We start from the raw sequence: 11,704 nt of genomic DNA, 5'->3' as shown, positions 1-11,704 counted from the left end.
CTGCAGGCGTGTATGTAAACAACACCCTGAAAGCGGTCCGCAAAACGCGGTGCGATGTGCAGAATTAGATCGCATAGGTGTGAATACCCATGCAATCTGATTCTAGTGTGGACCAAAAAAGGGTCCTGCACATTTTTGGTGTGGTGCAATCAGAGCCATACATAATGTATGGCTCCAATCGCACTGCACACAAATCGCATGTGATTTGCACAGGAATGCGGTGCGGTTCCTGTGCAAATCACATGCGATTGACCTCACCACATATATGTGAATCCAGGCTTAGTCTGTCAGATCGGATAGCAGTCGGAAAGAAACAGACATTAGATCGCCCATAGAGGACAGCAGGCTGTGTCTGCTCTGCATGAGCAGAGTGGACACTGACCTGTCATCCGCTTGCTCAGCGGGGATCAATAGACAGACCCCCGCTGAGGGATTCGCTCTGTGTGAGAGGGGCCTAAGTCTCCAATGGAAACACGACTGGGTGACAACATGGGAGGGCTGTTGAGACACAGGGACAGCTGTTGTCACTCTATAACAGGAAGTGCCTGAACAGGGCGCTGATGGCAGGATCACCAGGAGTTCTTTAACAAGAAAATGAATGAAAATTTATTTTGAAATTAAAAGTTTCTATGCAATTCAGATTGACTTTTATTGACACGCAATGCAACCGCCTGTGCATGACATGACCTCAATATGCTGCTGTAGAATGTATGATAAACCTCCGCCGTGCGGACTCCCATGTCCTGGTCAGTACGAAGGACACAACACAACTCCCATCCCCGCATTGTGCAGACGCATACACACACGTTGCAGGCACAGCGCTGGAGGCTCGGTGACGTCATTAACCTGCGCGGGGTCTCTTGAAAGGCCCCTAACTTCATTCATCGCTTCCGGCTCTGCTGTAGAGTAATGGGGACGTGACAACAGTCGAGGTGATGAGAACAGCTCTCGGTTTCATAGATCTATGAATGGACTGATTACAGACGGGACAGTCCTCAATGGTCTTCCATTGCATGCTAGCGGTAGACTGTACATAGGTCTGTATGGTGAGAGGGGCAGCACAGGGGGTGAATGTAACCAGACAGCAGTGCAGAGTTCGGAGCAAGGCTCAGAAAAGCTTCCCAATCGAAGAGCAGTGACCAAGAGAGAATAAAGTAGATTCCAGGAAGTATTGTCATGTTTGATGTGATAGTAAATCTGCTACTGAGCAATTCCTCTCTAGCACAGACACGATACAGGTAATACCCTCCCCCAGTCAGATCACTGGGCCTTGTTCCTAGCTGGTGAGGGGGATCTGGGGTCTTCTACTCACGTACCTAACAAACGGCAGGGGTGGGTGCTCCATCCTCCAGCTGTATGCTGAAAACGCCAGTCCGGGGGGGCGGTCAGTGCTGCCGCTTTCATTGGAAACCTTTATAAGAAAAATACATCTGACATTACTGACCTGTCCCTCTGAAAATGCAAGTTGCCTGGCTGGCATGCTGATCCACAGCACAAGTCAGATGCATAACCTCTAAGGATGACGATCTCACTTTCAGATCACTGTTGATTTACTGTACAAATCTTAGCTTCATTGAAGGAGAAGTACGTGCAAAGATCTTTTGGTCATACTTTGGGTGGGGGGGCCCATGGAACCCAGCTTATTTTGGAGAGGTGGGGAGACCTCTGTCTGAGCTCCCCATATCCCTCTTGTGTGTAAGTCACCCTGTGCCTGTTAGATGTACAGGGTGATCTGTCCTAATATAGTGTAGACATGTATAGGTGGGGGTTGTTGTTGTTTGTTTGGTGTTATTTGGTTGCATCCCATTGTTCTATTGTGAGTCTTGCTTTGGAGCAAGCTATTATGGGATGTATGTGTATTGGCTTGGTGGGGGGTGTCTGCAGCAGCCCTCCCTCCTGATGGGGCTGTGTTGATGTGTCTCTTGTTACTAAATGTAGATTACCCCACCCTGTGACATTATGCGGGGAGGGGGGGGATTGTTCCCTTGAGTGTATTTATCTTGTATCTGTGTTAACCACTTCCCGACCGGCCGTTGTATATAAACGGCCGGACGGTGGCACTGCAGGGTCGGGTGGCCGTCTATAAACGGCCTCCCCGCACCCTGCTTGTGCGCGCTCCCTGGGAGCGATCCGGTGCCCGCTGTGTCCTCTGGACACAGTGAAACACCGATCGTCGGACGGGACCTCTGTACGAGGTCCCGATCATGTGATCACTAATTGGCGAATCAGTGATCACATGCAAAGTAGTAAGCAAGATGTCACTTGTGACATCATTGCTTACTATGTGTGAAATCTGTGAATGATCACAGAGGTCACATGGTACAAGGCTATTCACAAAAGCCTTGTACCATGTGACAAGCTGTGACCATTCACAGCTCACTCTGTATTTCTCAATGAGTGCAAGAATGCACACAGAGAGAAAGAGAAATGATTGCTTTTACATCCTATATGGGTGTAAAAGCAATCAGTGTAAAAAAAAAAAAAAAAATCTTTATCACCCCCCACAAGTAGTACAGTGTCACCATGGTGACACTGTACTGCTAGGGTGACAGTATGTAAAAAAAATAAAAATAAAAAATAAAATAAAAACGTAAAAAAAAATGTTTAAAAATTATAATTTTTGCTTATAAACTAATTTGGATTTTTTTTTTTTTTTACTAAAAAAATAACGGAATAAATTTTGGCTAAGATTTATGATGAAATATTATTTATTTGCAAAATTTTATAAAAAAAACACTTTTTTAAAAAATTTTTGGACATTTACATAGCAAAAAAAATACAAATCCCAGTGGTGAATAAATACCACCAAAATAAAGCTTTATCTATCTAAAAAAAATGGTAAAAAATTCATTTGGGTACAGTGTTGCATGACCGCGCAATTGTCATTCAAAGTGTGATAGCGCTAAAAGCTGAAAATTGCCCTGGTCAGGAAGGGGGTAAAAGTGTCCGGTCTGGAAGTGGTTAAAATAAACTAGTCTACTCCGGGTTTACTTCAAGACTGGTGTCGTCTAATCTTGTATGGGCTGCTGTGGTGTCTGTTGTTGGTGTTCGGATAGGGAAGCAGTAGTCTAACAGAAGTACCCAAGCGCAGTCTGGGTCGGTTCCGTTACACATAATTCTGGGGATCACAGGAGTGCACTTAGTTCTGCTAAAGCTTGCTGTCAGCTGACGTCACAGGGCCAGTCCATGATCTGCAGGGATCCTGACAATAATATCGGGATCCATCCAGATGTCTAACCAGCAGTTGGCTCAGCCTTCCAGCACGCCAGTGAGCCAGCTGTTCCCTCCCCTTCCACAGCCCAGCAATCCAGGAGGGGCAGAGCAGAGAGCCAGTGACTGACTGTTACCAATTCTCTGTTCACTGAGAACTGAGTGATCAGAAGTCTTTTATTTCTCATTGTAGAGCCGGTGGGGGACAGATGCAGCTTGGATCGATGCTGTAGCCATCTAGGTGAGTGTGTATGTTAGTGTTTTTGTGCTGCTCATACTTCTCTTTTAATGGCATATACTATAGATATCGCTCTTCTTCCCTGCCTGCAGCTGAGCATTCCAACTCTTAGACAGTGAATGGATTCTTTCATTCTCCCTCCCTTTCCTCTCCCCTCCTCCATTTACAGAACATCTTGCTTCTGTTCACATATTCCAAGACGTTCTGTAAAACAGATATTTTGTAAATTGTATTCTGTTTGCAGAATAAAAGGTGCTCTGTGAATTGATAAAGGTAGAGGAAAGGAAGGGTGATGGCCAGACCTATGGAGATTATCACTGTAGGAGAGTTGGAACTCTCAACCACAGCACTGGAGGAAAAACGCTGTCTGTGTGGTGTCCGACTTGAATAAAACTGGGATTTAAATAGAAATCAGTGGTGATCTGGACCTAGGGTAAGTGATTTGACTTGTGCTGTGTACATAATAAAAAAAAAAAAAAAAAACCACAGGAGTTCTGCTGTAAAGTGTGTACAGTGCATCCAGAAAGTATTCACAGCACTTAAATTTTTCCACATTTTGTTATGTTACAGCCTTATTCCAAAATGGAATAAATTCATTTTTTTTCCTCAACATTCTACAAACAATACCCCATAATGACAACGTGAAAGAAGTTTGTTTTGAAATCTTTGCAAACTAATAAAAAAAAACATGTACATAAGTATTTACAGCCTTTGCTCAATACTTTGTTGAAGCACCTTTAGCACCAATTACAGCCTTATGTTGCTTTGAGTATGATGCTACAAGCTTGGCACATCTATTTTTTGGGCAATTTCACCCATTCTTCTTTGCGGTACCTCTCAAGCTCCATCAGCCACTTTCAGATATCTCCAGATATGTTCAATTGGGTTCAAGTCTGGGCTCTGGCTGGGCCACTCCAGGACATTCACAGAGTTGGCCCATAGCCACTCCTATGTTATGTGGGCTGTGTGCTTAGGGTTGTTATTCTGTTGAAAGATGAACCATTGCCCCAGTCTAAGGTCCAGAGCGCTCTGGAACGGGTTTTCATCAAGGATGTCTCTGTACATTGCTGCACTCATCTTTCCCTCTATCCTGAAAAGTCTCCAAGTTCCTGCTGTTGAAAAACATCCCCACAGCATGATGCTGCCACCACCATGCTTCACTGTAGGGATGGTATTGCCCAGGTTGTGAGCAGTGCCTGGTTTCCTCCAGACATGATGCTTGGCATTCAGGCCAAAGAGTTCAATCTTTGTTTCATCAGACTAGATAGTTTTGTTTCTAATGGTCTAAGAGTCCCTCAGGTGCCTTTTGGTAAACTCCAGGCGGGCTGCCATTTGCCTTTTGAGGAGGAGTGGCTTCCGTCTTGCCACACTACCATACAGGCCTGATTGGTGGAGTGCTGCAGAGATGGTTTTTCTTCTGGAAGATTCTCCTCTCTCCACAGAGAAACACTGGAGCTCTTTCAGAGTGACCATTGGGTGCTTGTTTACCTCCCCGGCTAAGGCCCTTCTCCCTCGATCGCTCATTTTGGCCGGGCAGTCCGCTCTAGGAAGATTCCTGGTGGTTCCAAACTTCTTCCATTTATGGATGATGGAGGCCACTGTGCTCATTGGGACCTTCAATGCTGCAGAAATTTTTCTGTGCCTTGATACAATCCTGTCTCAGAGGTCTACGGACAATTCCTTGGACTTCATTTCTTGGTTTGTGCTCTGACACTCACTTTTAAGTGTGGGACCTTATATAGGCAGGTTTATGCCTTTCCTAATCATGTCCAATCAACTGAATTTCCCACTGGTGGACTCCAATCAAGTTGTGGAAACATCTCAAGGATGATCAGTGGGAACAGGATGCACCAGAGCTCAATTTTGAGTTTCATGGCAAAGGCTGTGAATACTTATGTATATGTGTTTTTTTTTTTTTTGTGTTTTTGTTTTTTTTTTTAATAAATTGCAAAGGTTTCAAAACGGACTTCTTTCACATTGTCATTATGGGGTATTGTTTGTAGAATGTTGAGGAAAAAATGGATTTAATCCATTTTGGAATAAGGCTGTAACATAACAAAATGTGGCAAACGTTAAGCACTGTGAATACTTTCTGGATGCAGTGTATAGGAGGGAGAGGATGGGCAGATTTTATCCTGAAATATACATTAGAGTGTGTTGTGTTGAATTCTTTCTGGATGCACTGTATGTAGCCAAAATTTATTTGTTTTTTCTAGAGCAAAAAGGGGTTAAATACCTACCATTTAATTTCTTTTGAGGTTTGCATCCCGTTAGGAAACATTCCCTTCATTTCCCTTGTAGATGGTTGTCCCTGGAACAGATGTCACCATTGTAAAATTTTGGGTTCCTCCTTTCCTTCTCGGTGATAATGTTCAACAGTAGACATAGAGCAGTAACCCTTCCCAATGGGTCACAGGCCAAAATAAAATTTGACAGAGGGTCTAACCTTTCCATATATAAAACGTTTGTCTTGAGATAAACTTTTTAACAGGTGTCCCACACAGGAGCATGTAGGCAGCCTGTTGAATTCAGGCCATTTTCACATCTGAACATAGTGGAGCATGTGTTTTTTTTTTTTTTAGCATTTTCCTCATGTTAACACGTTGCACATAGGGCAGGCCTTCACTACAAACTCCCCAAATTAACCTTTTCGGTTGTGGAATGTCACCCATTCTTTCAGTGTTTGTTTTGTCACGTAGCAAAATGAGTGTCTGCCAACTTCAATGGGGGTGTCATTAACAATTAATAGCACCGCAAGTGCGACACACATTTGTGTAGCGCATTTACAGCACATTTCTGAAATGCTTGGCAAAATGTGCATTTCTGTCTGTTTTGTCATGTGTTTAGGAAACGTGTAGTTGTGAATGCAGCCTCCATGACAGACACAGACACGGCTACACAGATCTCCATGTGTTAACTGGAGTGTCTCCATGCAGGTCTGGTGCATGGATCAGACAGGAGTCTGTCTGTATCCTCATCTTTGCAACAGACACACATATATGTACACTCCAAGATGCATGTGGAGGTCCATGCAGTTGACGCCTGTTGTTGACTTCATGCTGCCTGCATGGAACACATACACATGGCCCAATGCACAAGCATGCTGATCAATATGCCCATGTGAATCGGGGCTAAGGTGAAAAAAAAAATCTTAACATTGCTTTGCATTTGAACAATACAGTGCAATGTCAGTCACCACCCTGCATAACAGATACCAACCCACATGTGCTTCAGCACATGGGCTGCTGTGAATGAGCCCTCAATAGGCTGTATATTTCATTCATGGTCAGTCATTTAGAATGTAGTGAAGAGACATCAATACAGCAATACAGCCTATTTAACACTCTATGATAAACAGAACTAGTCCTTCTGTGGCTGTAATGCCCGCCTAGCACCCAAGGGCATGGATGGAGGAAGTGCTAAGGTGGTGGTTTGATCTGGAGGGAGGTGCAGGTAACTATATGTTGTAGCAATATATTTTAGTGTTTAACATATTGCTTCTGTACAGTTCATTTTATTGTAATTTGTGTGTGTGTATATGTGTGTGTATGTATGTATATATATGTGTGTGTGTGTGTGTGTGTGTGTGTGTGTGTGTGTGTATATATATATATATATATATATATATATATATATATATATATATGTGTGTGTGTATGTATGTACAGTGGGGCAAAAAAAGTATTTAGTCAGCCACCAATTGTGCAAGTTCTCCCACTTAAAAAGATGAGAGAGGCCTGTAATTGGCATCATAGGTAGACCTCAACTATGAGAGACAAAATGAGAAAAAAAATCCAGACAATCACATTGGCTGATTTGGAAAGAATTTATTTGCAAATTATGATGGAAAATAAGTATTTGGTCACCTACAAACAAGCAAGATTTCTGGCTCTCACAGACCTGTACCTTCTCTATGAGAGTCCCCTGTCCTGCACTCATTACCTGTATCAATGGCACCTGTTTAAACTTGTTATCCGTATAAAAGACACCTGTCCACAACCTCAAACAGTCGCACTCCAAACTCCACTATGGTGAAGACTAAAGAGCTGTCGAAGGACACCAGAAACAAAATTGTAGACCTGCACCAGGCTGGGAAGACTAATCTGCAATAGGCAAGCAGCTTGGTGTGAACAATTCAACTGTGGGAGCAATAATTAGAAAATGGAAGACATACAAGACCACTGATAATCTCCCTCGATCTGGGGCTCCTCGCAAGATCTAACCCCGTGGGGTCAAAATGATCACAAGAACGGGGAGCAAAAATCCCAGGACCACATGGGGGGACCTAGTGAATGACCTGCAGAGAGCTGGACCAACGTAACAAAGGCTACCATCGGTAACACACTACGCTGCCAGGGACTCAGATCCTGCAGTGCCAGATGTGTCCCCCTACGTAAGCCAGTACATGTCCAGGCCGTCTGAAGTTTGCTAGAGAGCATTTGGATGATCCAGAAGAGGATTGGGAGAATGTCATATGGTCAGATGAAACCAAAATAGAACTGTTTGGTAGAAACACAACTCGTCGTGTTTGGAGGAGAGAGAATGCTGAGTTGCATCCAGAGAACACCATACCTACTGTGAAGCATGGGGGTGGCAACATCATGCTTTGGGGCTGTTTCTCCACAAAGGGACCAGGATGACTGATCTATGTACAGGACAGAATGAATGGGGCCATGTATTGTGAGATTTTGAGTGCAAACCTCCTTCCATCAACAAGGACATTGAAGATGAAACATGGCTGGGTCTTCCAACATGACAATGATCCCAAACATACCGCCCGGGCAACGAAGGAGTGGCTTCGTAAGAAGCATTTCAAAGTCCTGGTGTGGCCTAGCCAGTCTCCAGATCTCAACCCCATAGAAAACCTTTGGAGGGACTTGAAAGTCCATGTTGCCCAGCGACAGCCCCAAAACATCACTGCTCTAGAGGAGATCTGCATGGAGGATGGGCCAACATACCAGCAACAGTGTGTGCCAACCTTGTGAAGACTTACAGGAAACGTTTGACTCTGTCATTGCCAACAAAGGATATACAACAAAGTATTGAGATGAACTTTTGATATTCACCAAATACTTATTTTCCACCATAATTTGCAAATAAATTCTTTCCAAATCAGCCAATGTGATTGTCTGGATTTTTTTCTCATTTTGTCTCTCATAGTTGGTCTACCTATGATGCCAATTACAGGCCTCTCTCATCTTTTTAAGTGGGAGAACTTGCACAATTGGTGGCTGACTAAATACTTTTTTTGCCCCACTGTATATGTGTAACGCATCATGAATGAATGTGCTGAAATTGACAGAAATGTGGTGTTACTACATCAGGTTTATGTGGAACTTTGCATTACAAATGGTGGAAATCACATTGAAGTTATTGATTAATATTACAATATTCCATAAAATGCTGTTGAGAAATGTATTGAAAATATGGATTTTGCCAATCTGTCCATACTTTAGGGACACCCTGTATAACTGAGTCAAGGTTTTGCTAGCTGTATTGTTCTTTTCCCTTCATTGTTAGGTACTCCAGCTGTTCTCTCTTCACCATGAGACTGAAGCTCAGGAATATTTTTCTTGTGTATTTTGTGGTGTCCAGTGCTGGTCTTCTGTACGCTCTGCTACAACTCGGTGAGTTACAATGAAGTAGGTTGTAGAAGTATATAATTCTGTGTCTTTGGACTATTCATTAATCCGTTGCTCCTGGATGGTCCTACTTACTTGGGGATTCTGCCATATATTACATTGAATCTATATTCCAAACACATGTATACAAAAAAACATTTTAGTGACATAATAGAAGGAAAAAAAAAACACTCACAAAACACTCTGTTATAGAGTACCTAAGTGTATTACCACCCATATAGTGTCATGGTAATATTTTCTATGATCTCTTGCCTCGTGTCTTGGTACAGACAGCTCAGACAATAAATATCACATTCAGTTACGAAATATTGAAAGCTTCTCAGTCCTTGGATGTGGAGCATTAGATTTTGTTTTGTTTTTTTCAGTCTAACTACCAAAAAAGGGGGGAAAATGTTAGTGCGTCTTATGGAGCGAATATAAAGCGGCCGGTCCGGTATTTCCGCCGCCACCATGTCAGAATACCGGGTCGACCGCTCAGCTGTTCTCTGCGGCAGGAACTCCACCTGTTCCTCGGTCCAGCGCTGTAGTCTTCCTGCGCCGGCTTCTTCCCGCCCAGCATCTGTGACAGCCGGGTGCCCACTACGCATGCGCGAGAAGCGCTGCGCTTTGTGAATGGTCCGGTGTCTTCTGGGGCACATGATAGGTCCCAAAAGACGCCGGGCCATTCACAAAGCGCAGCGTTTGTCGCACATGCGCAGTGGGAACACGGCTGTCAGTCGGGTGGCCACAGTATAGGAAGGAGAACGCCGCGGAAGTGGGAGCGGGTACCTGTCAAATTCAGGTACCTGCTCCCCCTCCCTCCCTAAGGTCCGCAGTCTCTGGTCATGCCCTGTACTGTCTGCAGTCTCTGGTCATGCCCTGTACTGTCTGCAGTCTCTGGTCATGCCCTGTACTGTCTGCAGTCTCTGGTCATGCCCTGTACTGTCTGCAGTCTCTGGTCATGCCCTGTACTGTCTGCAGTCTCTGGTCATGCCCTGTACTGTCTGCAGTCTCTGGTCATGCCCTGTACTGTCTGCAGTCTCTGGTCATGCCCTGTACTGTCCGCAGTCTCTGGTCCATCTCCTGTACCGCGTCCGCAGTCTCTGGTCCATCTCCTGTACCGCGTCCGCAGTCTCTGGTCCATCTCCTGTACCGCGTCCGCAGTCTCTGGTCCATCTCCTGTACCGCGTCCGCAGTCTCTGGTCCGTCTCCTGTACCGCGTCCGCAGTCTCTGGTCCGTCTCCTGTACCGCCTCCGCAGTCTCTGGTCCGTCTCCTGTACCGCCTCCGCAGTCTCTGGTCCGTCTCCTGTACCGCCTCCGCAGTCTCTGGTCCGTCTCCTGTACCGCCTCCGCAGTCTCTGGTCCGTCTCCTGTACCGCCTCCGCAGTCTCTGGTCCGTCTCCTGTACCGCCTCCGCAGTCTCTGGTCCGTCTCCTGTACCGCCTCCGCAGTCTCTGGTCCGTCTCCTGTACCGCCTCCGCAGTCTCTGGTCCGTCTCCTGTACCGCCTCCGCAGTCTCTGGTCCGTCTCCTGTACCGCCTCCGCAGTCTCTGGTCCGTCTCCTGTACCGCCTCCGCAGTCTCTGGTCCGTCTCCTGTACCGCCTCCGCAGTCTCTGGTCCGTCTCCTGTACCGCGTCCGCAGTCTCTGGTCCGTCTCCTGTACCGCGTCCGCAGTCTCTGGTCCGTCTCCTGTACCGCGTCCGCAGTCTCTGGTCCGTCTCCTGTACCGCGTCCGCAGTCTCTGGTCCGTCTCCTGTACCGCGTCCGCAGTCTCTGGTCCGTCTCCTGTACCGCGTCCGCAGTCTCTGGTCCGTCTCCTGTACCGCGTCCGCAGTCTCTGGTCCTTCTCCTGTACCGCGTCCGCAGTCTCTGGTCCATCTCCTGTACCGCGTCCGCAGTCTCTGGTCCATCTCCTGTACCGCGTCCGCAGTCCATTGGTTCAGAATATTTTTTTTCTTGTTTTTCTCCTCTAAAACCTAGGCCTGTCTTATGGTCAGGTGCGTCTTATGGAGCAAAAAATACGTTACCTTATTCTGTAAGTACAGAAAAATCCCCCATGATACTGATTTAAAATTCCTTGTAACTTTTACACTGAACTGATATCTCAAACAATGGTATCAGTTTTAAAAGCTCTCTTCTTGGAACTACAGAACTACCTCCTCCATTTCGTAAAGAAGATGAAGAAAGGAGAATGTGTTTGTAGTCCAAATCAGTATGGCAGTCTGACAGTACTGTACAGTTTATATATTTAGTACAGGAAGTCAATATCAACCTAGGACAGAGTGTGTGGAGGATCACCAGGTGAGAATAAAAGAAAAAACAAAAGCCTAAAGAGAGAAAACTAATGCCACAACCATGTTTAATGATCGAAATCCATCTTTCTGACCGTTTCATTTTACACCCATATTTAGGGTGTAATCTCAGGGTTTTTCTTCCTCTTGGCTCCTGTTAAATATGTAATTGGCATGGCTATGTATGGCACAGCTGCATCATTTGTCCACAGGAAATTGTGAATGGAAAAAAACTATGAGTTCCATTGCTACCATGGCAGTTGACGTGGGGCTGCATATGTGCATACCTTGCATGTGTGCTTCCGGCTGAAGGGGACTGAGCTGTCACTTACAGCTCAACAA

General features: G+C 45.3%; 1 protein-coding gene across 2 annotated transcripts in view; it reads left to right on the top strand.

The window, feature by feature from the left end:
- Positions 1 to 830: 830 nt before the first annotated feature.
- B3GAT3 (beta-1,3-glucuronyltransferase 3) overlaps positions 831 to 11,704 on the top strand; it is a 40,518-nt gene continuing 29,644 nt past the window's right edge. Inside the window, exons 1-3 of one of the 2 annotated variants that reach the window (XM_089652881.1) lie at positions 831 to 932; positions 3,404 to 3,451; positions 8,969 to 9,075. In XM_089652881.1, coding sequence (XP_089509007.1) covers positions 8,994 to 9,075 — 82 coding nt within the window. In that variant the 5' untranslated portion in view covers positions 831 to 932; positions 3,404 to 3,451; positions 8,969 to 8,993. The remainder of the gene's footprint in view (positions 933 to 3,403; positions 3,452 to 8,968; positions 9,076 to 11,704) is intronic. The other variant, XM_089652882.1, reaches the window with a different exon arrangement.

The sequence above is a fragment of the Staurois parvus genome, unplaced genomic scaffold (assembly GCF_062004578.1).
Source record: "Staurois parvus isolate SC_StPar_1 unplaced genomic scaffold, SC_StPar_1.0 ptg000694l, whole genome shotgun sequence".
NCBI classification, from domain to species: domain Eukaryota; kingdom Metazoa; phylum Chordata; class Amphibia; order Anura; family Ranidae; genus Staurois; species Staurois parvus.
Note: the sequence above shows the minus strand (reverse complement) of the source record. Positions and strands in the feature narration are given on the sequence as shown.